At 39.4% G+C, this 27,519-nt stretch overlaps 1 protein-coding gene across 3 annotated transcripts in view; it reads left to right on the forward strand.

Annotated features, from left to right (window-relative positions):
- vps13d (vacuolar protein sorting 13 homolog D) overlaps positions 1-27,519 on the forward strand; it is a 104,577-nt gene that overhangs the window by 63,807 nt on the left and 13,251 nt on the right. For 2 of the 3 annotated variants that reach the window (XM_047340311.1, XM_047340313.1), the window contains exons 39-63: positions 345-467; positions 5,535-5,640; positions 6,043-6,195; positions 6,671-6,806; positions 6,925-6,972; positions 8,138-8,288; positions 8,638-8,854; positions 8,939-9,186; positions 9,265-9,456; positions 9,579-9,705; positions 10,961-11,103; positions 12,708-12,838; positions 13,567-13,742; positions 14,690-14,813; positions 15,119-15,354; positions 15,443-15,545; positions 20,042-20,199; positions 20,329-20,437; positions 21,020-21,190; positions 21,732-21,836; positions 22,631-22,780; positions 23,065-23,217; positions 23,390-23,486; positions 23,598-23,743; positions 25,052-25,186. In XM_047340311.1, coding sequence (XP_047196267.1) covers positions 345-467; positions 5,535-5,640; positions 6,043-6,195; positions 6,671-6,806; positions 6,925-6,972; positions 8,138-8,288; positions 8,638-8,854; positions 8,939-9,186; positions 9,265-9,456; positions 9,579-9,705; positions 10,961-11,103; positions 12,708-12,838; positions 13,567-13,742; positions 14,690-14,813; positions 15,119-15,354; positions 15,443-15,545; positions 20,042-20,199; positions 20,329-20,437; positions 21,020-21,190; positions 21,732-21,836; positions 22,631-22,780; positions 23,065-23,217; positions 23,390-23,486; positions 23,598-23,743; positions 25,052-25,186 — 3,638 coding nt within the window. Of the gene's footprint in view, positions 1-344; positions 468-3,754; positions 3,830-5,534; positions 5,641-6,042; positions 6,196-6,670; positions 6,807-6,924; positions 6,973-8,137; positions 8,289-8,637; positions 8,855-8,938; positions 9,187-9,264; positions 9,457-9,578; positions 9,706-10,960; positions 11,104-12,707; positions 12,839-13,566; positions 13,743-14,689; positions 14,814-15,118; positions 15,355-15,442; positions 15,546-20,041; positions 20,200-20,328; positions 20,438-21,019; positions 21,191-21,731; positions 21,837-22,630; positions 22,781-23,064; positions 23,218-23,389; positions 23,487-23,597; positions 23,744-25,051; positions 25,187-27,519 lie in introns of all 3 variants that reach the window. The other variant, XM_047340312.1, reaches the window with a different exon arrangement.

Consider the following 27,519-nt stretch of genomic DNA (forward strand, 5'->3'; position numbering starts at 1 on the left):
GATGATTTGCTGGCTTTCTCTGGCGGTTTGCGCTGCATCTCATCCACACAAAACTTTTTGGTGTCTGTATGTTTTGCTTTCTCTTGGTTTGCACAGTAGCATCTAATCTCACTGTGCACTCTTCTTTTGTTTAATAGAGGTGGAAAGCGGCTTTTACCTGCATTACCTCCTCCTATAGGAGCATGAACTAATCTCTTATATTATAATTTTATGAATATCAAGAAATTCTAAAATCCAAAGTTTTCTGTTTGTGTTCAATCAGATCACTCTGTACCACTTGGTACTGGTTTACAGGAACAATTATGACATGTAATTATGAACATGTCTTTATGTGGTCCTCTCAGATCAATACAACACCACCAAGAGCTCCTGGATAGCTGACTACTGTAGCGTGGAGGAACAGAGCACCCAGTCCTCCCCCATGCCCTGGATGGGATCCTCAGTTGACCCGCCCAGCTTCGGACAGAGTGAGTGTCCAAAAAAATACTCAAATATTAAGGTCTCTTGTAGTATCTTTATGCAGGTATATATCCTATTTATTTGTTGTTTATTTTTTGCTATTGAAAATACCAATATTAGGTAGAACTAACATATTTATGTGGCAACACAATCGTCAATATCACTTAGATTAAAGAGAGTATAATGTGAGTTTCATTATGTGTGTATAAACCAACTACCAAAGATCACAAAGACATTGTTGCCAGCATAAATAAGAAATTCAGTATTCCCCTTTACTCTTCATCAAATGCCATGTGCAGACCTAAACCAACAATCATGTCTCTTTCAAACAAGTGTTGCGTATGTATCTAAGCCAGATATTCAGTGGGAAGAAAAAGTAACTATACACTTCCATTATCTGCATTTTTAAATAAATTTGTTATAAATATGGTCGTCATCATCTATTTAACAATTGTGATCAACCACAATCTGTTTGACGTAACAACACACTAATCATTGTATTGTTGTACTTTTAAGACACCTAATGCAGAAAATCAGAGGCCTCATTTATAAAACAGTGCGTAGGATTCATCCTGAAAGCACGCTCACCTGAACGATCCCTTTAATAATCATAGTCCACCTGGAAACGTGCGTAAGTGGATCTGGTTCATATGAGCCAGTCATTGTCATGGAGAAAGAACGCAGCTTTACACATACTGTTACTGCAGTATTTATGTTTACAGCAATCAGACTGATAACTTTTCAGATCAGTGGTATCCTAACCTCCAATCCTCATTTCGAAATGGATGTTTGAAGTTTATTTCATTTTCAAGTGATCTCCAGTATACTCTTTGCACTCACTGCAGCGATTTTACACACACACTATATAAGCTGTTCTTGGTGAGAGGCACAGTGTTAGAAGATATTATAGATGACTAAACGCTTTTTACATCGCTTCATTTACAATTGAAGGTTCTTATGGAACAGTTATGTTGTATAAGCAACCAATGGTATTCTTCCTGGACAACAAATGGTTTTAATGTTTAATCTACAATTTGTTGAAACTACGTATTTGTTATATTCTCACAGATTTGCATCTTCAGCAGTAACCAGTGGGCTTGGATCTTCAGCTTTTCTGTTGACCGAATCCATTCTTTTGTATAAAGAAAAAGGGGGGTTTATTGTGAAATATTTCGATGAACGTACTGTATAGTACTTGTATTTCTTTGAGTGTACAGGACTACATACACTTTTATACAAGGAAATAGTCACATTTATGGCCATATTCAGGGCAAAGCCTTTGTAAAAAACATTGTGCTGCAGTAGCAGAACTCTGCAGAACATATTGTTGAACTGAGAAGCTAAATATTGTGCATTGAACAGATAAAGTTGCATAACTGCCTTTCTTTGTGTATATTTATGCTTGTACATTGAGCCTTTAACAGAAATTACAAAAAATTATAGAAATGACCATCCTAAGTGTTTTTTTTGGAAGATATCAGGGTGGGAGATCTCGGCTTACGTTTGGAATTAAAATGTGATCTTGGGCTCGAAAAGGTTGGTGACCACTGGTCTAGACCTATAGCAGCATAACTAAGAACTGGTTCAAGACAGACCTGAACCAGCTCTAAGTATAAGCTTTATCAAAAAGGAAGGTTATAAGCCTACTCTTAAACATAGAGAGGACGTCTGCCTCCTGAACTGAAACTGGGAGATGATACCACCGGGAGCGACAAGATGGTCAATCTCCGTGGAACTAGGGTTTAAAAAGAATGTTTTGTTGTTATATTGGGGGATGATTCTAAGTTAAATGTATCTGGAATTATTTCCTTAAATTTAGCTGCATCACTATCAGGTAGACATCTGGAAAAGGAGTTTTTCGTAAATGGAATGTAGTCTGATAATAAGAAATCAAAGGTTATTAAATTATGGTCTGATAGAATTGGATTATGTTGAAATACTATTAGATGTTCAATTTTGACACCATATGATAATACAAGGTCAAGTGTGTGGTTACACCAATGAGTGGGTTGGTGTACACACTGACTGAAACTAATTTAGTCTAATATTGAAATGAATGATCATTATTATTATCAACATTAAGATTAAACAATAATTAAACAACACCCACAATAACAATTTTATCTGTTTTTAGGACAAGGCTTGATTTAAAAACTCAGGGAATTCCGTAACAAATTCAGAATAAGCCCCAGGAGCACAGTAAACTGCAGCAAATATGATTGGCTGTTGTGATTTCTTGGGTGGGTGTGGCAGACTAAGAACAAGACTTTCAAATGAGTTATAGTTTAGTTTAGGTTTAGGAGTAATTGATAAACTGGAGTTAAAAATAAGAGCAACTCCACCTCCTCGGCCTCTGATCTAAAGGGAATACAGAATTAAGGAATCTTGAATCTTGACTGCAGCTCTGCATCCTGGTCCCAACTCTGGGTTGTCATTTTGGGTTTATAAACTGAGCTATATTCTGCTCCATCCCAAGTGGGATGAATGCCGTCTCTCCTCACAAGACCAGGTTTCCTCCAAAAAGTTTGCCAATTTTCTACAAAGCGCAGACCGTTTGAAGGACACCACCTCGACAGCCAGCGGTTAAACATGTCATCACTGATCGTATACGGTAGAGGTCCATTTTGCAAATGCAAACACCAATTCCACATTAACTTTAGTGACCTTCAACATACGCAGAGGGAGTTGTTGCTGCCGACATGAATTACAATACTTAATATATTTACGTTTAGCTTTAGCCAGCAGCTTCAGTTTGGACTCTTCTTAAGACTTAGTCACCAATTACCAGAGTTGCTTCTCAACGGATTTGTCGTTGAGTGGAGAAAATCTGTTTGAAACTGTTAATTGGTCCTGTAGTTTTACGTAATCCATCTAACTAACAACAGAACCTCTTGGCGGACCAGTTATCCATGAAGTGGCTTGACTGATGGCCTGTCCTGTTTTGTTCGACATAACAAGAGGTTAAAGATGCTTTGCTCTAGCATTTATATTGTTTTCTTTATTCTTAAAATTTACTAAGAAGTGGTAATGACATAAGTACAATCAATTAATTAAACTAATCAGAAAACCTCAGGCTCATCAACCAAGTTCTTCTGGTCTTGTAGCTGAATAGGAAATGACTAGACTTGTTGGTTGCTATGCTGAACAAATATAACCAGGAGGAGACTTGCACTATTTATATAGGTATTGATTTGCAGCTGATTGCCAGCACAGAGTAGTAAATGAGGATGATGACACCTCTTATGTGTTCCCTCTGCATGTGTCTCTATTGTTTCATCTGCTTCTCTGATGTCAGGTGCTCCTGTTGCTAACCCTAGAACTAGGACCACAGACAGCTTGACCTGCTTCAAGCAGCCCAATCACCCCAGATGTACAGTTTAGAGTTTAGTTACCAAGTATGTCTCCTTCACCAGCACACTCCGTGTCAAAGCTCTCCTTCAGTTATATTAACTGTTCTCCCACATGTGTTTAGACACGTTGCAGTGCTGTGAGGTGATATAGATTTGTGGTAAGGATAATCAAAAGGCTCAAATTTTTCCTGCCAAATTCCAACTAATATCAGTATTACTATTATTTGGCGGACCAACCCTATAGCATAGGATTCAAGACTGACCATGAATCACAATATCCTAGGCTCATGTCCGATCGGGACCTTTGTCGGGGCCCACAGTAGATTGGTGTTGGTTGCCACCTGCCAATAAACCGAACAAAGAAGAAGAAGAAGTAGTAAAATAAAGTATCATTATACACCACTGTGCAAACATTGTAGGCCTTTGATTAATCAATCAATCATCAATCCAATTTTATTTGTATAGCCCATATTCACAAATACAATTTGATCTCATAGTGCTTAACAAGGTGTGACATCCTCTGTCTTTAACAATGAGGGACAACAAAATGACATAAGTAGAAATAAATAAAGATATATTCAGTTACTGTACAGTAACAAATAGAGCTCGGAAATCTTGGAGCATTTGCATTCTGTGTTTGTGGAAATTTCAGATGTCATTTCGAAATATTCGTTTTAGTGATTTCACACACACACTATATAAAAAACTAAAGTTGTACTTCGTGAAACAGGCACAGTGTCAGGAGATATTAAAAACTGCTAAGCACTTTTTTCTTTTCCAAATGAATTCACCACATCACGATCGCATTGCCCCTTTATCGTCTTCAAAATGTTTGTATGCATGGGTCAGAATAAGCATAAAATGTACGTATATTCACCTGTCAAGTTTGTTTAATAGGTCCCATTTTATAATCTCAGTGACTATGACATGATTGTTGGTGTCAGACACGCCATATTTCTGAAAATCTTAAGGGATCTTCACAGTCTCTAGGGTTCTTACTCAGAATACAAAAAAGTATGCAGTGAGCAGCTCAGAGGTCAGAGAAGAACAGTCAGAAGTTGGAGCAGACAGAAAGGCTAGAGTAACTTTGATGAATGAACAACATGTACAGTATTGTGATGTGGATGGTCTACACGGCAGAGACCACATCAGGTTCCACTCCTATCAGCCAAGATCAGACATCTGAGGCTGCAGTGGACACAGACTCTCCAACACTGAACAGATGAAAACTGAAAAATGTAGCCAGGTCTAACGTATCTGGATTCCTGCTGATGATTCTCATGGTAGGCTTAGAGTGTGGGGTTGGCACAGCATGAATCAATGGATTAACCTGCCCTCTCATCATTCCAGGCTGGTGGTGGTAGTGCAACAGTGTGGGAAATGCATTATTGACACACTTGGGACCCTTAATACCAATCAGTCATGGTTTGAATGCCACAGTCTATCTGAGTATTGTTGCTAACAATGTTTATCTCTTTATAGCCACAGGTAACTGTGGCTACTTCCCGCAGGATAAATGTCCCATGTTACACACCAAAAGTCTCAAACTGGTTTAATGAATTTGACAGTGAGTTCAGTTAATTGTAGTGTCCTCCCCAGATGTGAATCGAGTACCTTTGGGATATGGTAGAACAGGAGAATGGCAGCATGAATGTAATGTAAATATGATATATTGTAAATGCACGCATTTTTTCTCAATGATCTGGTTTTCATTTCTGTCTCCAGCAGATGTCAAAATGTCCAAACGGAGGCAGCCATTCGTGCCATATGCTTTGCGCAACCACACAGGCTGTACCATGTGGTTTGCCACTTTGACCACAAGCCCAACAAGGCAGGTGTAACTATAATTGTGTTTGGTGACTGTGGAGTGAAAAACCTCCCTCATTGACAGGAAGACACCTCTAGAACTAGACTCAATGTGCAACCATCATATTTAAGCTCTATCTAGTTGTTACAATGAAAATAATAGGCAACAATATCAGAAAGCACCACATACATTTCCATTGTTACACAAATGACACCCAGCTGTACTTATCTATGACGCCTGATGAAACACCATCCTGAGATCAAACATTTTCAGTTCTCCAACTTGGAAATATGATGTTTTTACAAGTAACAACTACTGCATTTATAAAGGCAAGGAGAGAAAGTTGGAGTAATGTTCAATTTCTGACAAGTGAAAGTCTTCTCGCCTTCTCAGTTTGTTGTCAGTGGATGTTTATGTCCTCCACAGGGTGGCACTGTCACACAGCAGTAGTGCAGATTCCATCTCAGATGTCCACGGTCCAGGAACTGATGACACTCACAATATCAGCCAGTGGAGGGAGGTGCTGCCTGGGGAAGAGATTCCCTTTGAATTTGAAGCCCGAGAGAAACTCCGCCACAGGTACCCCTAACCCTAACCCTTTCGCATAACTTATCAAACTAGTTCATCATTCATACTGATCTGATAAGCAGCTTAATTCCTGTCTTGACCAGTTACCTGACATGGGAATGGTTGTTGATATGGATAGTTCTACAAAAATATTAAACTTAATATTAAATATACCTTTTCTGTGTCAGTAAAGTTGATATCCTCAATATACTGTATTTGTTTTGATTTACTTGTTCAACTGATGACACTGGTTTAGTGATGACTGAACTGACCAACACAAGGAGAGGAAAGAACTTTATCAAAGCGACAAAAAATTACAATTTTCTTTAATGGAGTTCAACATTAATCATCTATGCAATACATCAAAAATGTGTTTTTCAGTAAATGTTCAATGATTTTTGCTTCCAGCTATGCAGTGTTTGGTCTGTGGAACATGACTATAAGTATTGTATCAATAATGTTTGTTTTCTATCATCTGCCTCTGCAGACACACTCATGAGCTAAAGCTGCACCAGCTGCTGGTGAGGGTGTGTGGATGGGAGCAAATCAAGCCAGTGTCTGTGGACAAAGTGGGTGTTTTTTTCCGTTATGCTGCTCCAGATAGAAACAATTCTTCCAGCACAGTGAGCATAAGCCATAAACTCAAAAATAAAATTATTGTTGATCATTCTATATTAAAAGGTTACCCAACAAATTGTAGTTTATGTTAAACATTTTGTATCCTCATCCACTCTTCTACAGGTTGGCAGTCCTATTAGCAGGACCAACATCATCCACCCACATGTTTATGTGAGTATCTTATTTTTAGATCAGTGAGAAGTCATTGAGAGAAAGTATTTAGAATAGAGTTTAGTCATGAGTTAGTGTCATGCTCATTATTCACTCTGAAACCAGTTTAGATGGATTAAAAATAGTGAGACAACTTTGTTTTTCTCTCCTCAAATGAGGTAAAAATTCAAGATACTGAAAACGGCTAAATTATAGAACATATAAATTCAAATAAAACCTGGTTTTCAAATAGTGGCCAGAACAAATGAGGGAAAGTGTAAAAACACCCTATGGAGACGGAATTAATATACATTTCAACTGCAGACTCATGAGAGTTAAAAGTATGTTCCTCCTTCCTATAGTTTGTATTGTGTTGTGAGTGTAAGAACCTTTCCTGCAGATGTTTCAAATTAAAATCCTTTAATAGTAGAGACAGATTAAGAGTATTGTCATTATCGAGTAATGCGCAGATTTTTATTACATTTTTCTCATGTTTAGTATAAAACATCAGATTATAGGAAAAATTCTAATCACAATTCATAAGAATGCACACACAGACCAAGAACTGCTGGTTAGATCATCAAATAAGCAGATTCTGTAAAAAATATTTACAAAAAAAGCCCACTTGATTATCGAAATTATTTTTTTCGGTTCATTGATCATCAATGATCAATTAATTAAACAATTGTCATTTGCCAGCACTAGAAAATATGAAACATCTTCACAAGGAGATTATATAGTTAGTTTCAGACATGCAATGAACTCCAGAGATCCTCCAGTCTTTCTCCGGAGGGGCTGTATGTGTGAATGCAAATGTCCAGGTGAGAGTCTCTGGATTCTCTGCTAGTGAATTGTGAATATTCACTCACTTAATAATTTGTGAAATATAAATTTATATTTTTGGAAAAAACAAGTGCTGCTAGCCGAAATTTGCTTCTGACAAGTTGTTTTTGCACTGGACACAGTACTGTTGAAGGGACATTGTACTGAATGTATTGAGACAACAGGTAAACATGGAGGAAGTGTTTATGTTTGGATTAACATGAATATAAACAGGAGCAGATCAGAAAACAGGAAAACATAAAATAAAGAGCTGGTTGACTATCTTTAGAATTTCAAGGCAGACCAGTATATATGCATACAAAGTGAATTGTTGCTTTGCATGTGAATCTCTTATGCCCCTCAGTTCTCGGCCCTGCCTCCGGTCAGAGTAGTCTTCTCCATCACAATGGAGGGCAGTGCAAGGAAAGTCATCACTGTACGCTCTGCTCTCATGGTAAAGAACCAACTGGATGTTCCTATGGAGGTCAGACTCGACAGTCCCTCTGCTCCTGACAGTAAGTGACTGCTGTATTTTATTGTGTCTATTTCATATCGGTAGCATTTACTGATGGCTCAGGACCTTGCTAACTCCTCATCCAACAGACTTAACATTATATTAATAATTTGTTTTATTTTGTTTTATATAACTTAATTATTTATTTTTTTACTATTATTTGAAAATGTGTTATATTGCATGTAGTTATTAATATTTGACTTTTTTTATCCAAACAAATATTTATGTATCTTTTTTATCTTTATTATACTTCTTTTATCCCTTTATTTATTTAATTTAGCTTTATTATGTTTTATCATAGTTCATGTTTTGTCATTTTAATGAAGTCCGTTGTGTCCCTGTGTTGTTAGAACCTGTGGTGTTGCCTCCAATCCTGCCTAGTCAGGCCTTAGCAGTACCCCTCCACCTAACATCCTGGCGGCTGCAGGCTCGGCCCAAAGGCCTGGGCCTATTCTTCTGTAAGGTTCCCATCCACTGGACCAGCGTGGAGCGGCATGGGGAGATCAGCAGCAGTAAGAGGGAGTGTCAGTCAGCAGACTTAAATGATAACGTCAAGCATAATTTCAGGTAAAAATAGGTGCTGAACGAAGTTGTTTGCCGTCGTCTTCCTCACAGGTGGTACCATTCGTCTAATTTTGCTGTATTTTACAGGTTTTGTGTGGTCATCAAAAAAGAGAACTACCCAGACCAGCAGCCTGCCAAGAGAATTTCTGGCAGTGCTAAGCAGATCTATCGACAGCCAGGCCACACTATCTACCTTCTGCCCACCATGGTGCTGGCCAACCTTTTGCCATGTGACCTCAACTACTACATCAAAGGAACGTCCATCAAAGGCTCATTGAAACCAGGAAAAGAAGCTGTACTTCATGCAGCTGATACCTCGCAGAATATGGAGCTTGGTCAGGACAAATGTTAATCAATGGAGTTTATTTACCAAACATTGTTCTTTCTCCCAGTGGTAATGATGTATCTTTCAGGAGTCCTGTTGGAGAACTTCCCCATGTGCAAAGAGCTGCTGATTCCTCCTGGGACACAAAACTATGTGGTACGAATGCGGCTGTATGACCCTAACAAACGCCTGCTTTGCCTCACCATCCGCATCATCCTGCGGGCACAGGGGGCACTGAAGATCCTGATCTCTGCCCCCTACTGGCTTATCAACAAGACAGGTAATGTTGTCTTTGTCATTTAAGATATCATGAGAAAACTGTAATTCTCGTCATTGCTTTATGTTTTAGGTTCTCTGTTATCATTCCCTAAAGCAATTTTGAAAGCAATTTTCCTCCCTCAGGTCTGCCATTAATTTTCCGTCAGGACAATGGCAAAGCCGATGCAGCAGGTCAGTTTGAGGAGCATGAGTTGGCCCGAAGCCTCAGCCCATTACTATTCTGCTACACCGACAAGGAGCAACCTGCTATGTAAGTGTGTACCAGAGACCAGGGGCCTCAATTATAACCATTGTGTAAGCACAGCGGGGCCTGAAAGATGCGTACGCTACTTCTCAGTGCTCAACTTCAATTTCCAACTAATACCCCGGAGTCGAGGATCCCACTGATCTGTAAAGTAATCGGTCTAAATATATAAATATTGCGGTGACACTTGCATGCTGTGTAAAGGATGCACTTCACTCATAAAGGAGAATGGAAGGATGAGAAGTATTTTTTGTCCCATGACGATGACGAATCAGCTGATATAGATTCTATTGTTCTGTGATCTTGGATCTTTGTGCTGAACTGAGTCCAGTATTACACAGACTGACCGATGAAACCGAACCATCCCATTACAAACACAAATACTCAGCTCTTTGGGTTTTTTAACCTACAGGTATGTGTGATGTATGATTAACATTGTATAATATCTACCTTTCTATGTAAAGCTTGTTTTAATCATTTAAAAAACATAATTCTGTTTCATTTTATAGATTGGAGTGCGACAGCTGTCTCTGAATTTAATAATCCTGCAGATTTTTGGATTTAAAATACATTCAGGAGATAAAACAAGTTCCCTCACATTCTGACACTATGAAGCGATTAATGCTTTTGCTTCCACCTTTGAAATAAATGTTTTTTTAAATTTCAGGCACTGTTCTTTCATATTCACTCTTACTCACTGTATTAACAGCAGCAGCAGTGTATCAGTGTATTTTCTTTATTAATCACGTCACTGCCGTGGCCACCAGACAATCTGTCTTTCTTCACCTCACTAACAAACACCTTGATGTTGGTGTCAGAAAGTTTAATCTTCTTCTCGTCGCTTGATGCAATGATTCCCTGTAAAAACCCATTGGTCAGCAGGATAATTTAATATTCATGAGGAGCTTTGCATTGACCATTTATGGTTGAATGTGGGCGTGTAGAGGGTGGAATATGAGGCAGATTCTGGGACACACATTTCCAGGTGGAGTGTGATTTATAAAAGGAAAATTGGGTGTGCAAGCACGGTTTTATAAATCTGAATCTTTTTTTGTGTACGTCATTTTTGGCTTTTGTGCGTACATATACTTTTAGTATGAATCCTACGCACTGTTTTATAAATGAGGCCCCAAATCACTCCTTTTTGTCATCTGGACTTCACAAAATGTCTGTTATTAGCAGACAGCAGCAGACATCCCCCCTGTTTTTTTTATTCATCTATTCTTGCATATTATTTTTTCCCCTTCTGTTGTTATGCCAGGTGTACTATGAGGATTGGGAAAGGAATCCATCCTGAGGGAGTTCCTGGCTGGTGCCAGGGGTTTTCCCTGGACGGAGGGAGTGGAGTCAGGGCAGTGAAGGTTATACAGCATGGAAACCGGCCTGGCTTCATCTACAACATAGGTAAGTTGGTACAATCACAACCAGTACAATTTGACACCACTAACTGAACTAGTGTCTGATGTATTGGTGCTGATCTCAATCCTCAGACCACAGGATACTTTGACTTAGCTGATAACTTATTTTACTCTCTGGTAACTGGTAAGGTAACTGATGCTACAAAGCAGGGTGGCCATTTAAGATATCATAGCACTTCCAGCCTTAAAATTATCAGTCTGAAATGTCTGTCATAGCTTTCTATAAGTACCAGCAGTTTGCTCTTATTCTTTGTCTCCTCCTCGTTTTCCACAGTCTCTATAGGAGACATGTTTTATATAATCCCAGCACAGTGGTTAGAGAGATGTTTTAAAGAGAAGCTAAAACGAAAGTTGTAGCCTGAGTGATGATGTTAGTTTGTCATGAATCTGGGTTAACTCTGTTAACTTATCTTCTGTATGAAACACCCACCCTCCAACAGTAATGCCTCTAGACCAGAGGTCTTCAACGGGGGTCCGCGACCCCTAGGGGGTCCGCGGAGGTACTGCAGGGGGGTCGCGAAATGTTTGGTTGATGAGACAATTTTTTATATTTTTTTAATTTAAATTTTTTTTTTCAACCAATTTTTTTCCCACAAATTTAAATGTCTTTAAATACACATTAACATGAATCCGATATATTGTAGCGAACGGATAAATGGAGGCAAAAGACGTTATCTTTCAGTCAGCAATGCGCACATTCAGCGACACACAATAATAAAAACATGAATATATGAACCTGTGTCTTATTTGAATAGCTTAGTATTAAATGCACAATAACAGGGTAGCTATGTTTATACATGGCACAAGGCCCATTTTAATATAAAACACAATTTTATACAATATATATAGTAGGGGGTCCCTGCTCCATCTCTCCATCAGTTTGGGGGTCCTTGGCCTGAAAAACGTTGAAGACCCCTGTTCTAGACAGTGTCACAGCAGTATAGAGAGGAGAGATGAGCCGTTTTCAGACATGAACTCAGGAGGATATCCGCAGAACTGGATAAAGGATTTTTTAAAAAAGTAAAAGTAATTTAAAGAAACGCACCAGACAGTTACAGAATGCTTAGTGAACCGATTCACTGACATCACATTATGTTGTGCAGTCAGAAACGAACAGAGCCACAGATGTTTGCTGGTATTTAGGTTTTGCGCTGCAGATTAAACCTAAAATGATCGTGACACATAATGTGGCTTGTGTCTTTCTTCAAATGCGTGGTAGGTGCAGAAGTAATGGTAAATAGTGGATAGTGCTGTGCATTGAGTAACTCCCTGACATCTTAACCGGATCATTTGTGGACATTACACAGACAACAAGGCAACAATCTTGAGGAAGGAGTGGTGGTGACCTTATTACAAAAATCAATATCTGAAGTCTGCACAGCATCATCTGCATAAGCCCACAGTGCAGGAGTGGTTTTGGAAGCGATTGCTGTTGACAAATGCAGTTTAAATTGAGCTGATGACCAAAGCTCATTTGAATACATGTTACTTGACATTTTCAAATTCTTTACTTTTAGAGCTAAAATATCTCTGTTGCGTTCACATTGACAAAAATGATTGTCAGGCATTCATTGTGACTGATCAACACAGGAATCAGTGTGCGGAAAGGAAAAGGACGCTACAGGGACACTCACATAGTGACTTTTGCCCCACGCTACCTGCTGGACAACCGCTCGACACACAAACTGGCCTTCGCTCAGAGAGAGTTTGCGAGAGGAAAGGTGAGGAATTAACTTTAAAAATCAACTGTTCACTGGTTGTTGCTCAAGCCTACTGGTCAATCACAACATTTCAGCTCATGCCAGGAACTTTTGTTTCATACCTCACAATTTTCAGTCATCTTTATTTTGACTTGCCTTTTCATTCATCCATTATGAATATTATAATCCTAGCTGAAATTGGGCAGGAGGCTAGAAACACGGACAAACAGAAACAAACAACCCTTCCCATGTTCCTCACTCACACCTACAGTCAACCTAGAGTCTTGAATCAGCCGAACCCCAATCTGCATGTGTGGGAGGATGCTGGTGTAACTGTAGAAAACCCTAGCAGACAAAGGGAGGCCCAGCTGAATCAGAATTTAAAACAAGAACATTCTTGCTGTGAGGTGACAGTGCTAACCACTGTGCTCCCCTTGACCAATTTAATAAAGGCAAAATGCCAAGAAATAAATGGACTGTTCATTGGACATCCACATGACCTGTTAGTCATAAACGTTCAGTTTTGCTCCTCGTTGTTGGTAAATGAATAATGCTTATATTCAGTGAAAAGTGTACGCCTGTGAACCTGTATACACATCTACATAGTCTTGGACCTGGATTCTAAATGGAATCCAGCCATTAATAATTTGATATGCATACCTTTGTTTAATAAGTCAAAATATTTGCTGTGGGTAAATATAGACATATATATTTGTGGCAGCAGTCATTAATGAAGAATTTTGTCCAAGGGTACGGCCAACCCAGAAGGTTATATCTCCACTCTGCCCGGCTCCAGTGTTGTCTTCCACTGGCCCCGCAATGACTACGACCAGCTGCTGTGTGTACGCCTCATGGACACCCTCAACTGCACATGGTCTGGAGGCTTTGAGGTCAACAAACCAAAGTCTTTCCATGTCAACATGAGGTAAGCTATATACACAGTACAACAAATGGTATTTATTCATACATGGACTCTTGTATATAAGTAACCTGTACGTAAATTATCCATATTTGTTCGAGCATCTTTGCACTTTGCACCACTGCACTATTGTCCTCTGGTCACAATTCCACCATAACCGCATAGTAATTTATTGTTTTTTGTCCACACTGTCTTGTGCAGTTTAACTCTATTTGCACAATTTGGAATAGGACTGCATTATCTATCGAAAATTTATCGGGATCGCAATATTAAGATGCTCTATATACATATCGCAAAAGACTGCTTGAACTGCGATAAATGGGCCATGCATTCACGCTCTGCATGTCAATGTATTTGGTCAATCAATTATATAAAATAAAGATATTCAGATTATTGACAAATTTTTCCGTCAATGAATCACTCTTGGAAAGAGAGTATAGAGAGGGAACAGAGAATTGCGAGCGGCTCTGCCAAATTTCCCTTCTCTTTCTCTCTCTCTGACTGCGCTGACGTCTCTGACTCGCTACAGTTTAAATGTTTAATTTAATGTGTAATTTGTTTGAAATTACATCACACTAACGCTGTAACAGGACTTAGTTGAACTGTGCATGGCTCCCTGGGTGTCTGCCCTGGACTTGGTGGAGTTGAATTTTAATTTCAATAAAACCATGTTGTTGGAATAGAAATAATGATTTTCATTTTTTTTCATTGTCTGCTGAGAACCACTTACTGTATGTGGTCTATGTTAGCGGTTAAACCAAAGCAGAAAGACCATAACATTGTATACTTAAGCATTTGTTTATTAATCCCAAAACATGTCGTCATTGCAATATTCAACAATGTTATCGCATATCGCAAGTTTTCCTAATATTGTGCAGCCCTAATTTGAAGTGCATAGTAACTGAGATACAGTGTGTGAGCAAAGTATTTTAAGTGGTTTCTGGTTTGAACAGGGACACACTGGGGAAGTGTTTCTTCCTGCGGACAGAGATCACCCTGAAGGGAGCCACTTACCAGATCTCCTTCACTGACACTGACCAGCTGCCTCCACCCTTCCGCATTGACAACATCTCTGAGGTAAGCCACTATGAAGAAAGCTTCAGTAACATGACTGTTATTAAGCGGTCGTATCATGACTCTAGAAAAAAAGGAGACCTGTGCCTGAATCAGTTACTGGACTCCCTGATCTCTCTCTTAAAACTGAATGTGATTAATCATCACTTTCAGACAGCCTCTCATCAAAGGCATTAAAAAAAGGAAGCCAAAGTTAAAACCTGCCTCTCCACATTCCTGGCCATTCGAATTGGGCTTAATTATTTGATTGGGCATCCAGATGTAAAATAGAATACATATAATAGATTATATTGTTTCTATTCCTTAAGGTGCCTATACAGTTCTGGCAGCATGGTGTGGCTGACATCCGACTGTACACTGAGGTGAAGGCAGGCGCGGAGCTGGATTATGCCTGTGATGAACCCACATTGCCGCCCTACCTCACACTGACTGTGAAGGGAGCTGGATCATCAGAGGTCACAGCTGACATGAACTACTTCAGAGAATACAACAAACTTTACTATGAGAACTTCATCTACATTGCAGCCACATACACATTCACAAAGTGAGGACTAATGTCACAAGTTCATGATTTTATATCATTTAGACAAGTTAAAGTCATGACAGTAATCAGCATCATTCTCTTCTTGCAGGAATGTTGAGAGAAGACCAGTTGGGAATAAGCAGCTGGTGAGCTGTGCTGAACTAGTACTTGATATAGACACCAAGACTCAAAGGGTCATCCTGAAAAAGAAGGTACTGTTTTAAGTTTTAAAAGTGTGGTAGCGATTCTTCATACCATTCGCTGTTTAAGTTGGATTATTTCTGACCCCAACCATCTCCATGTAGGGTTACGATGAATTTGCACTCATTATGAAACAAGGGCAAGTTATTGGACAAGGCTCCGACTAGATAACATTCTCGCAAACTTTAAGAAAAACTGGGCGAGCGACACAAAATCTCAAAAGTAGTCATAGTTGTTTGGATAAAAGTAATAGAGAAGCAGCTCGGGAGGGCTGTTGTTTTCAGTTTGGCTCGTAAAATTATATTAGGGATGAAAAAATCACAATGACTAATAGACTAAAAGAATAAATAACACATAGACAAAGCACACTAACACACAACAAAGTTCAAATGAAGACAGAAGAGCAAAAAGTGCGAAGCATGTACTCCCATTGGATCTCTGTCTTTACACCCAGGGGTCAGATATCTCTCTAGGGGCAGTTACAATGAGTGAAGAAATTTGTATTTGACGAACAATAACATTTAGCCGGCTGAATATTCCAAGTTTTAAAGCGTGCAGTCGCATATTGTCTTTTTTTTGTTATTGTATCCCCCATGACCCAGGTCCCTAGATGGCAGTGAAGGTATATAGTTGGTACAAATTGGTTCAGATTCATACCTTCTGTATCTTGACTTCCCCATGGTCCACAAATATGGGAAAGGTCTTAAAAGAATAGTCCAATACAATTGAAGTAACAGGCGACCACGTCTTCAAACAGAAAATGCTTCCATACTGCTACTGTGGTGTTATCCAAGTGTCCATTAGCCCAACATTCAAATTCGACTCGAAACTGAGTCATTTACACCACGTTTTTAGCCTAAATGTCCTCTGATATCTTACTCCAGAGCCACGTTCACATTCGCGCTCACACACTGAACACAAGCTGTCGCCCAAGGGTGCGCGTGGGGTGCGTGGTAGCGTCGCTACTTCCGGTAGCATCGCTACTCCCGGTTGCATAACTGCAGTAAATGCTGAATATAGCAGATGTTGTCACGTGCCCCTTGGTCGAGAGCATAGAAGCGCTAAGTTGTGTGGTATGCGTGCACGACCGTGAACGCAGCTCAAGGCAGGAGGATATCAGCTGACACAAAATATGGTGGAATGAGCTCCCAGATGCTGTCAGAGCAAAGGTGTCCCTCTCAATCTTCAAGGATCTTTTGACGACTCATCTCTTTTAGCACCTCTTCTTATAACACCTCTAACTCCCTTATATGCCAAACTAGCACTTATTTTAGGTGCACCTCTGTACCCATCCCCTACAATTTATTCTGTTGAGCAGATTTACCTCTTTGTACTTACTTCAAGTTCTCCTACTGTACTGAAGCCCGTAGTTCTATGTTGCTTAGGATAAAAACATCAAAACAAATTAATAAATGTTAATATCATATTAAGTTAAATGTATGTATCTTGCTCTTGTAGAGTTGTTGCTCACGTCACGTCTCGTGTTGTACTGAGCAAAAATGTTGACAATGATTTTTCATGATGTTTCAATGCAGTCTCATAAACTCTGGAGCAAATCAAACAAACACTAAGTAAACTTCATGTTCTGATCAGGGGTCTCATTTATAACCGTTGCGTATGCACAAAACGGGGCCTGAAACGTACGGACACCATTTCTCACGCAAATGTTGGGATTTATAAACTTTGCGCATTTCCACGCAAACTCTGACCCATGCGTACGAACGTTTTGGAGATGTGAAAGTGGCGATGCAGATGTGAGGTGGTGAACTGAAGCCAGATTATTGATCCTCTTCATCATTTACATTAAAACCAACAGCTTTACTTGTGCTCGCGCAACATAACTGTTCCACACGAACCTTTTAATTGAAAAATATATAAAACAATTTACAGCAAATTACATTCAGATTCTATTAAACAGCGGAGTTACAGAGCCGAGTCATTAACAGGTTTTAATATCTTCTAACACTGTGCGTGTATCATCAAATCACTGCAGTGAACGTGACTGTGCCATCAGACGCACAGAGCGCACAGAGCACACTGGAGATCACTTACAAGAAAAACTATTCACTTTCCAAATAATATTCCAGAGTGGAGGTTAGGATCCACTGATGTAAAGTAATCGTTCTGCTCTAAATAAATAAATACTGCCGTGATACTGGTGCGTGATTCTGCGTGTTGGATGCACGCGATTGGAAGGATGAGGAGGAAACGAGGGTTCAGCGGTGTCTGATCAGCTAATATAGATCTATTGATCTGTGATCTGTGATCTTTGTGCTGAACTGAGTCCAGTAACACACAGATCGACCGACAGAACCAAACCATCCCAGTACAAACACGAGCATATAATAGTAATTGTTAAATTCTATAGATTGAGGACATCACAGCTGTCTCTGAATTTAATAATCCTGAAGTTTTGGATGATTAAAATACGAACAGACAATACAACAAGTTCCCTCAAATTCTGAGAGGGTGTTTTTTTTTTTTTTGCCTCCACCTTTGAATTGGATCTTTTTTTATTTCAGGCTCCGTTCTTTCTATCGTCTTCACTCTCACACACTGTATTATCCACAGCAGCAGCAGAGTATCAGTGTAATTTCTTTATTAGTGACATCACTGCTGTCCCATAAAATCGCTCTTCACCTCCACCTCACTAACAAACACCTCGATGTCAGTGTCAGAAAATTTTGATGATGATGCCGTGACTCTGTCATGACTCAACATGGAAACCCATTGGTCAGCAGCATAATTTAATATTCATGACGTGCTTTGCATTGATCATTTATGGTTGAAAGGGGGCGTGTGGAGGACGGAGTATGAGGCAGATCCAAGTACGAACGTTTCCAGGTGGACTGTGATTTATAAAGTGAACATTGTGTTCAGGTGTGCGTGCGCACGGTTTTATAAATCTGAATTTTCTTTTGCGTACGCCATTTCCGGCTTTTGTGCGCACGTACACTTTTAGTATGAATACCACGCACTGTTTTATAAATGAGACCCCAAGTCCTGAAAACTGATGAGTGTTTATTAGTTAAAGTGAGAGCAGGTCTACAGGAGAGTGGAGGAGGACATAGAAACTCCAGCTTGGTACAAACCAACATTCTGATCATTGAGCAGCTGTGGACCATATAGAAGAAACTCAGTATTTTCACTGTTTGTTTCCACTGTTCTTCAACAAAGTCACTTACCAGCTGCTTCACGTTAACGTTCCTCTGATCTCACTGTGTAATGCTCTGAGTGAGTGTGCCTGTGTGTTTGTGCTGTCTAGGAGCACACACAGACAAATTTTCGCTCGCATCTGGTATTTCACATGATGGCCTGATACGATGATGATTTTATAAATGAACGTGAACGTGAGCGACATTCACTCCAGCGAGAGTGAACGTGGTTCACGTTCATCATATGTAAGCTGATACGTTCAGTTCACAAAAAATATGCACAACACTGCCCCTTTCGAGTGGCAAGATAATAGGCACTGCGTGATTGGATCACCAAGGTGCAAATGCAACAGCTTACGTATGACAAAAGCACGTTAGTGCGTGCCCTCCTGTAAGCCATAGAGATTGCATTGCAGTGACTGCAGTTTGAAAAAAAACCTCTTACAGTGAAAGGTTATGAGAGCGAGTGTGGGCGATTTTCAACCAGGCTAAAGTCGCCCCATACTCTTGAACAGGGATTGATGCTGCAGCTGATTGGACTATGATATTCAGAGGCAGCAGGCAGGACAAACTGTCTTGAGAATTTGTATAATTTATTACATTTTAAAAATCATATTGACGATTATAATGTTAATTAACTAAATTTAACACTATCATCTTTTTCCTTTTTTTCTTTTGGAGGGCAGCGCCCTATCGCCCCCTATTGGCCAGCCACCTCTGCTTGCTTGTCTCTTGTCTGAATTTGATGATTTGCAAATGAAGATGCTGTGATACAAGTTCAAATTCAGATTTGTCTGACACATTCAAAAGTATCATGATTTTATTCATTGTTGTCAATTGCTATGATCAACAATTTAATCAAATTATTAATTTATTGTCAAAATCAAGCAAAAATGCCCAATATTCTCTGCTTTAAATCGCTTTAGAGTACAGTTTTGCAATTCACACACACATTCATACAGTGCATCTATTAGCAGCACTCTTTTGTTCTATGAGGGTTAATTCGGGGTTCAGCATCTTGCCCAAGGACACTTCGGCATGCAAGACTGGGGATCAAACTGCCGTCCTGGTTGGAGGACGACCGCTCTATCCCTCAGCCACAGCCGTCCATACAAGATATCTCTGCTTCATATGATTGTAAACTTAATATCTTACTGTTGGTTGGACAAAGTGACTGAGTTTTGTAGACTAAAAGATGAATTTTTTCAAAGATGATTATTTAAATAACTTATATTGTGGTGAAACGTTAATGAAAGTAAAATAATGAAAATCCTTATAAATTGCAGTGTATAAACACTTATAGGAAGTCAATAAATGAATGTGTAGCATCATGTCTGATGATTGTTGTGCAGGAGCCGGGGAAGCGCTCCCAGCTATGGAGGATGACTGGGACTGGTATGCTGTGTCATGAAGGCTCGTCTCCACCGCAGAGCAAGCCGGCCCAGCCACGCCCACTAGATTCCTCTTTAGTACTGGACATCGCTGGGCTTGCAGCAGTTAGTGACAACAGGTGTGTACCGGCGGCAGCTGCAGAGAGTCCATAAGCTTAATATGTAACTTTCTAAAAAGTCATTAACAATCAATTTGGATACTGGGACATATACTGAGAGGAAATCTGTCATCTGTCTTTCTCTCACAGTTTTGAGCCTTTAATGCTAAGGAGGCCAGACTCGCGCCGCAGCACAACCCAGACGTGGTACTTCAGCTCCGGCATGCTGACCTGTGGCCTTCCACGGCTGGTAGTACAGGTGGATACACCCAGCTTTTCACTGTCACTTTAGAAAGCAGATCCCTTCACTTTTTTGTAGATTCAATTTTAAATACATAAAATTGGCTTTTACCATATTTACTAACCCAAAATGGAAAAGTCAAATTCATTAAAAATATAAATTCTCTCACTTAAAGTATTCATAGCCTTAGCCGTGGCTCCAAATTGTGGTTAGATATATCCCATTTGCTTTAATGACCCTTGAGATATGCGATTGCAGTCCACCTTTGGCAAACTGAATTGATGGACAGGTTTAGAGAGACATACACACACACACACACACACACACACACACACAGGAAAAAAAACTCAGTTTAAGAATCTTTACGTAAGTCTTTCAGTGGAAGGATATAAAGTCAGTTTTAATGTAATTCATTTGTATAGGGCCAAATCATAACATACATTATCTCAAGGCACTTTACATGTTAAGGTCAAGACTTTTAAATTATAGAAAAGCCCAACAGTTCCCTTAATGAGCAAGCACTTTGGTGACTGCAGAGAGAAAAATGTAATTGTAATTGAAAAACTGAATCTTGAAACTGAAATTTCCCTCTTCCCTCAGGTGAAGGGTGGTGTGGCAGGTTTGTATGATGGGGTAGAGGTGGTGCTGGGACCAGACTCTGGGCTGCTGGAGCCGGGCCCTGATCAACAGTTTATCAACCAGAAGATGAGACCCGGTTCTGGTGTGCTGTCCGTCCAGGTGCTGCCGGATGGACCCACTCGTGTCCTGCAGGTGAGATAAAAACCCATTCATATCCAGTCTGCAGCAAATAAACCTGAGCCCACCAACAAACCTCAAATCAGTCAAGAAGACATGAAACCTCTTTTCAGGGGAGTAGGATCATCATTAGTTTAATTGTATTCATCATTCTTTTCAACTTAAATATTTTTCTTCTCTGAGTGATTGAACATGGGCCTATTTTATTTCACCTAGCAGTGAGCAACACTAATTGGCCTTATGTGAAGGATTACATTTTAGTAAAATACAATTGCAGTAAAGGCATTAATAATTGCTGTTTAGTTCATATTTACCCTACTTCAGTACAATACACAATTTGATTACGCGTTCTATTTTTGGTTTTGCTTTGCTACAAAATTCTTGTGACCATACACTGTATATCAAATAATAGAGGTTCTTAAAGAATATGAAAGATCTTTGGTGCTTTGATAACATTTGGAAATAGGTCTGATGATAAAATATCTACTTTTCATTTGCAGTAATTATGAAACTGATCTTTTCTACTCTGACATTTGTTTGACTTGCCTGTTTGTAGATTAGTGACTTCAACCAGAGGAGAATGATCCGCAGCTCACCCAGCACCGAACAGGAGAGGAGCAAAGAGGATATGAAGAAGAAAGAGCCTGAGCAGGAGCTTGAGGTAACTGTAATTTTGAAGAGATTTGTGGATTCATGACACATTCATGAATCCCCAATTGTTCCCTATTTTTAATTTACATTAATCCATCTTGGTTCCTCATTAGGGGCCCAAGAAGCACTGCTACTTGAATCCTACTGTTTTCGTTGTCATTAGGATTCCACCCTATTTTTCTTTGCTAACAGCAAAACTCCATCTTGGCAGGTTGAAAATTCCACCCCTACTCAGGCACTAAAATGACACTCCTGAAAAATGGCATTGTAACAATTAAATTAATGTTTGTCAACTGTCTCATAAATGGTGTGGCCAATAGTCTTATGACATTTCTCAATTCTCAAATATTTCTTCTTTTCCAAAGAGGCCAAACTTTCTTGCCATTTTCAAAAAATCACAAGTGCAAGCAAAATTTACCCTTGTGAATGAGATCACATTCCCATGAAATCTGGTATACATCATTAACAGAGAAACGTTTGATTTCACCAGATTATTACACAGGAAGTCAGCTCATAATTTTTCTGTTTATAATTCTATCACACATACACATGCACTATTAAAGAGTTGTAGGTTTTAATGAACAAAAATAAAGCAGTTTAGCACATGTGATATCTTTGCCTCAAAATGTGGAAAGATGTGTGGAAAACATGTCTCTCCAATGTTTATCACAGTCAGGTCCTACATTCCAATCAATGCATGTGGTCTTCAAATGCAAAGAAATGCTGTAATTTCTTTCATGTGTGTGTCTAATACCAGGGGCTTAGGCTCATTGGTTTACTTAAATTTACTGTGTTCGGTTCCAGGTGTTGGTGAACATGGATGAAGGTGTGGGTGTGTCTCTGGTCAACAAGGTTCCGGAAGAGCTTGTGTTTACGACACTGTCTGGTATCGATGTACACTTCACTCACACTGCTGTCAGCGAGGTGTTGGAGGTCAGCATTCAGAACATACAGGTGAGCTCACGGCAGCTATGGGAACAGTGATATATTTGAGTTCACATAAAACCAGCTCAAACCACATTAAAGTAGTTCAACTTGCTTCACATATAATAAAAAATAAATCAAAAAGACAGAGAAAAACATAGTTTCTTCATGACTTCATTTGCAGAATGTGGCTGAATGGTAAATGGTCTGTATTTATATAGCCCTGTACTAGTCTTGATGACCACTCAAAGTGCTTTACAGAAAAGAAAATTAGATTACGAATAAATAAGAGGTCTGTCATCCTCTGATATCAGGTGGACAACCAGCTGTTGGGTACCACTCAGCCTGTGATGTTGTGTGTCACCTCCGGTTCCGGGGACAGCAGCGACAGCAGTGACAGTGGCCCAGCCCTGCAAGTCAATTCCGTCAAGGTTTCCAGCAACCTCATGCTCACTGATCTATTCAAGGTGGGGAGAGTCACACGCTGAATCACTGTACCAAATTACTCTGCACCTCAGACAATTAGTAGTGACATATCTTTTTATTCTCTAATGGTTTCTTGTGCACAATCACAAACCAGACGCATGCAGGTGGTACTAGGATAATGTGACTAAAGATGTTACCCTAATGTGTTTACAGCATCTCATGGTGACAGCCCGACGCTTCACTGTCATCATTGAGGAGAAACTCCTGCTTAAGCTGCTCACCTTCTTTGGATATGGACAGACAGAGGCTGGTAGGTCATTATTGGATGTTACTGTTAATAACTGTATGATGCTGTCAATAAGCATACCAATAATTATTGCATGAATGTAAAAACATAAATCATAATTTGCAATAAATGCAGAGCTGGAGAAGTTGTATGACCTCCATGAGAAGCCCAATGAGGATGCAGGAGCTCCCAAACGTTACTACTTTGAGAACCTGAAGATCAGTCTCCCTCAGGTCAAACTGAGTGTCTTCACATCTCACAAGTTGCCTCCTGATCTCAAGGTAACATAAAATGCTCTATATTTTTGAAACCACCCTCCTTCTTTTAGTTGAACTTAATAAATCTTTTGGAATACAGATATTCATGTGATTATTACCAATAAACTTGGTCAAAAGTCATCATTAAATTGTTAAAATTGTTGTTCTCAACGTAAAACCACATGAGAACAACAATTTTCTCGTCATTGATGTGGTAAATGTGAATAGAATTTACAACAATAAAAAGTAAAAACTTAGGCTGATATGTGATATGCATGGGATCACTTGTTGGAATTTGATTAGATCGAGGCTATTTGTAAAAGTTTAACAATATTTATTGTCAGTTTTCACATTTTACTGGAAGCATTATAAATGAGTATAATGTGTCATGTCAAGTAAAAAATAAAATACATAACAGCAAGTTGTTGTTTTTTATTGCATCTTAATAAAATAAAGTGCTTAATTTTTGAAAATTATAAATGTAGTTGACCTTATTCTTCTTTTTGTTAACTCATTTTCACTTAACAGTCTCAATTCAACCAATTTTCTTACAATTTCAACACATCTTACTAAACCCACCACCACTTTTCTTGTTCAGTGAGAGAGCTGTAGTTTATCCTGTCAGGATTTTATATCTATGCTGAAGGGAATGGTTTAGTGTTTCGTTTTGCTGCTTTCGCCACTCTCTCATAACATATGAGACACTGTTTTAGAACTGCCCGTCGGAAGAAAATACTTGCAAAAGTCTGTCCAATCTTGATTAAAAACTCTACTTTGCTATTTTACGAGCACAGCATGGGAAGTTACCTTTCCTACTTTTCTCTGACTCACTTATCACTGCCTATTCTACCTTATTTCAGCTGCCCATGTTTCTCCCTGTTGTGTGTCTGACCTACCGTGTTTTAGAATGCTCATCAGAATTCACAGATTTGATTGGCTGAGTGGCATCACATAAGATGATTTACAGCACATGCAATTGGTCTGTGAGTTTCCTAGGCCACTAAACAGTTCTAAATGCTGCACTGGTTTAAACAGAAACGGTCAAAATTGGACAATTCTCCATGACTTATCATTAATATGTTAGCGTCCAGATTCAGGCCACAGCCCACCTATTAGTGACCTCTGGATCAGATGATTCCGGTTCATGTCAATCCTTGGAAAGATCAAAAATCATTTTAGGCTTTTTGAAAATTTATATTTAAAGCAGCTGCAACTCAAACTCTCAAGTATTACCTTTACAGAAAATAAAGATTCAAAGACATAAATTCAAAGACACTTTGACATGTTTTCTCATGTGTCTGTCACATTGATGTTGTTTTTCCCCCCCTATAGGCACTGAAAGGTTCTCTGGGCTTCCCACTGGTGCGTTTTGAAGACGCAGTCATCAACATGTACCCGTTCACTAGAGTGCACCCCTACGAGACCCAGGAGATCATCATCAATGACATCCTCAAGCACTTCAGAGAGGTAAGAGGGACTCACACTTCAATCAATAGATCAGTCAAATTTGATTTGTATAGCCCATATTCATAAATCACACTTGGCCTCATAGGGCTTAACAAGGTGTGACATCCTTTGCCTTAACCCTCACCTAGAGTGAGAAAAAAACTACCTAAGAGATGAAGGGAGCAGCAATGACAAATGTGATGATGGAGGTATTTCCAGTAATAGTATACTGTATGTGAGTAGGCATATTGTGTATCTAAGTGTAACACAAGTGGTTACGACCGTGGGTTAAGGCAGCACGGAGCACACGGAATATTTATTAAAGAATAACACACACACACTTTCACCACTCCGCAGCACGGTGCGTCTTCATGTCCATGATTATTGTCCGTATAGCTCGTGTGTGTCGGTCGGTCGGCAGCCCCTCTCAGTCTAGCTGCTACTGCCTTTAAAGGAGGAGATAATTAGGCAACTCAATGCAGCTGTAAACTAAATAAACTCACCTGTTACCGCTCCTGCTGAGCCAGCTCCTCACATTCCCTCCACACTAAGCAATGTAGTTGTTATAATAATCCACAATCAACTGCCACCACGATTCACAAGCCAAGATTTTGCTGCAGCTGCGATCCTAGTTCTGATAATGATAAAGCACAACGACTCTGGTACTGTATTGATGTGTCCCGCGAAAATCTAGGCCTATAGCAGCATAACTAAGAGCTGGTCCAAGACAGACCTGAACCAGCTCTAACTATATGCTTTTTCAAAAGGGAATGTTTTAAATCTACTCTCAAAAGAAGAGAAGATTATCTGCCTCCTCAACTGATACTGGGAGACGATTCTACAGGAGAGGAGCTTGATAGCTGAAGGCTGTGGCATGAATTCTGGGAGCGCAGTGCTCTAGTGGGTTGAGATGTTACTATGAGCTCTTAAGTTATGCTGGTGCCATATCATTAAGCGCTTTGAGGAGAATTTTAAATTCTGTTCTTAATTTAACAGGACTGGTGCAGTGGGTTTAGAATGGGCTGTTCTTTTAGCCTGTGGTAATGCTCTAGAGCTAATTCAGAATTATTCTCTGTCATTCGTGAGTCCTCCTCAAACAGATCTACAACATACTGTCTCTTTTTTATTGTGTGTGTGCTGGACTGTGTGCATATGAGACATGCTGTTTTAGAACTGGAAGAATGAAAATGAACAAGTCTGTCTAGTCTTAATTAAAAACTGTTCAGAGCCTTTTCTCTTGACTAATTTCTCACTGTGTGTTAGTCCTCCTCTCACCTCCTTGCTCATAAGAATTTAGGGTCGGGTGCAGAAACCTGGTACTTAGGCTATGGTTTCTATATGGCAGTTATCAACCGAACCAAAACACAACACAGATTTCAGTGCCTTGTTTCAGTGCCTGAGCTAGGAACTAGGAAATATTGTAGTTGCTCTGCTTACAGGCAACATAAACATTACCACTAGGTTAAACATAACGTTTAACACTTTAAGCTGTGAACAGCTACACTGCTCAAAAAAATTAAGGGAACACTTTAATCACACATCAGATCTTGATGAACAAATTATTCAAGTTGAAAATCTTTTCTGATGTACATTTTATAATTAATTATTATATTATTATTATTAATAATTATATCATTATCATAATTATTATTATTATAATTATGTGTGTCTATGCATGCAATGCATTGGCCTTATATTACTATTCTGCATACTTATTATATGTTTCTAGTGGTATATATAATAATAATACATTTTATTTATAGGCGCCTTTCAGAGTACTCAAGGTCACCTTACACGGTAGATAAAAAAACACAACAACATAAGAAACAATGCATCAAAAACATCAATAAAATAAATAAAATGAAATGAACAGTGAATAAAAAATGGAAGACAATAAACTGAAAAAGCCTGTTTTAAATAGATGAGTTTTTACATGTGATTTAAAAATCGAGAGAGAGTTAGTGTTGCGAATGTCTGGTGGGAGGGAGTTCCAGAGGCGGGGGCAGAGCGGCTGAAGGCTCTAGATCTCATGGTGGACAAACAGGCAGGTGGTACAGTGAGGTGAATGGAAGAAGAAGATCTGAGGGTGCGGGAGGGTGTGTTGACATGCAGGAGTTCAGAAAGGTATGGTGGAGCGAGATTGTGGATGGCCTTAAAGGTGAGGAGCAGAATCTTAAAAACAATGCGGTATTTGACCGGGAGCCAATGAAACTGCTGAAGGACAGGAGTGATGTGATTAAAGGGGGGGGGGGTTCTGGAAATGATGAGAGCGGCAGCGTTCTGGACTAATTGAAGTTTATGAAGGAGTTTACGAGGGAGACCAAAAAGAAGGGAATTACAGTAATCAATGCAGG

The sequence above is a fragment of the Hippoglossus stenolepis genome, chromosome 6 (genome assembly GCF_022539355.2).
Source record: "Hippoglossus stenolepis isolate QCI-W04-F060 chromosome 6, HSTE1.2, whole genome shotgun sequence".
Taxonomy (NCBI): Eukaryota; Metazoa; Chordata; class Actinopteri; order Pleuronectiformes; family Pleuronectidae; genus Hippoglossus; species Hippoglossus stenolepis.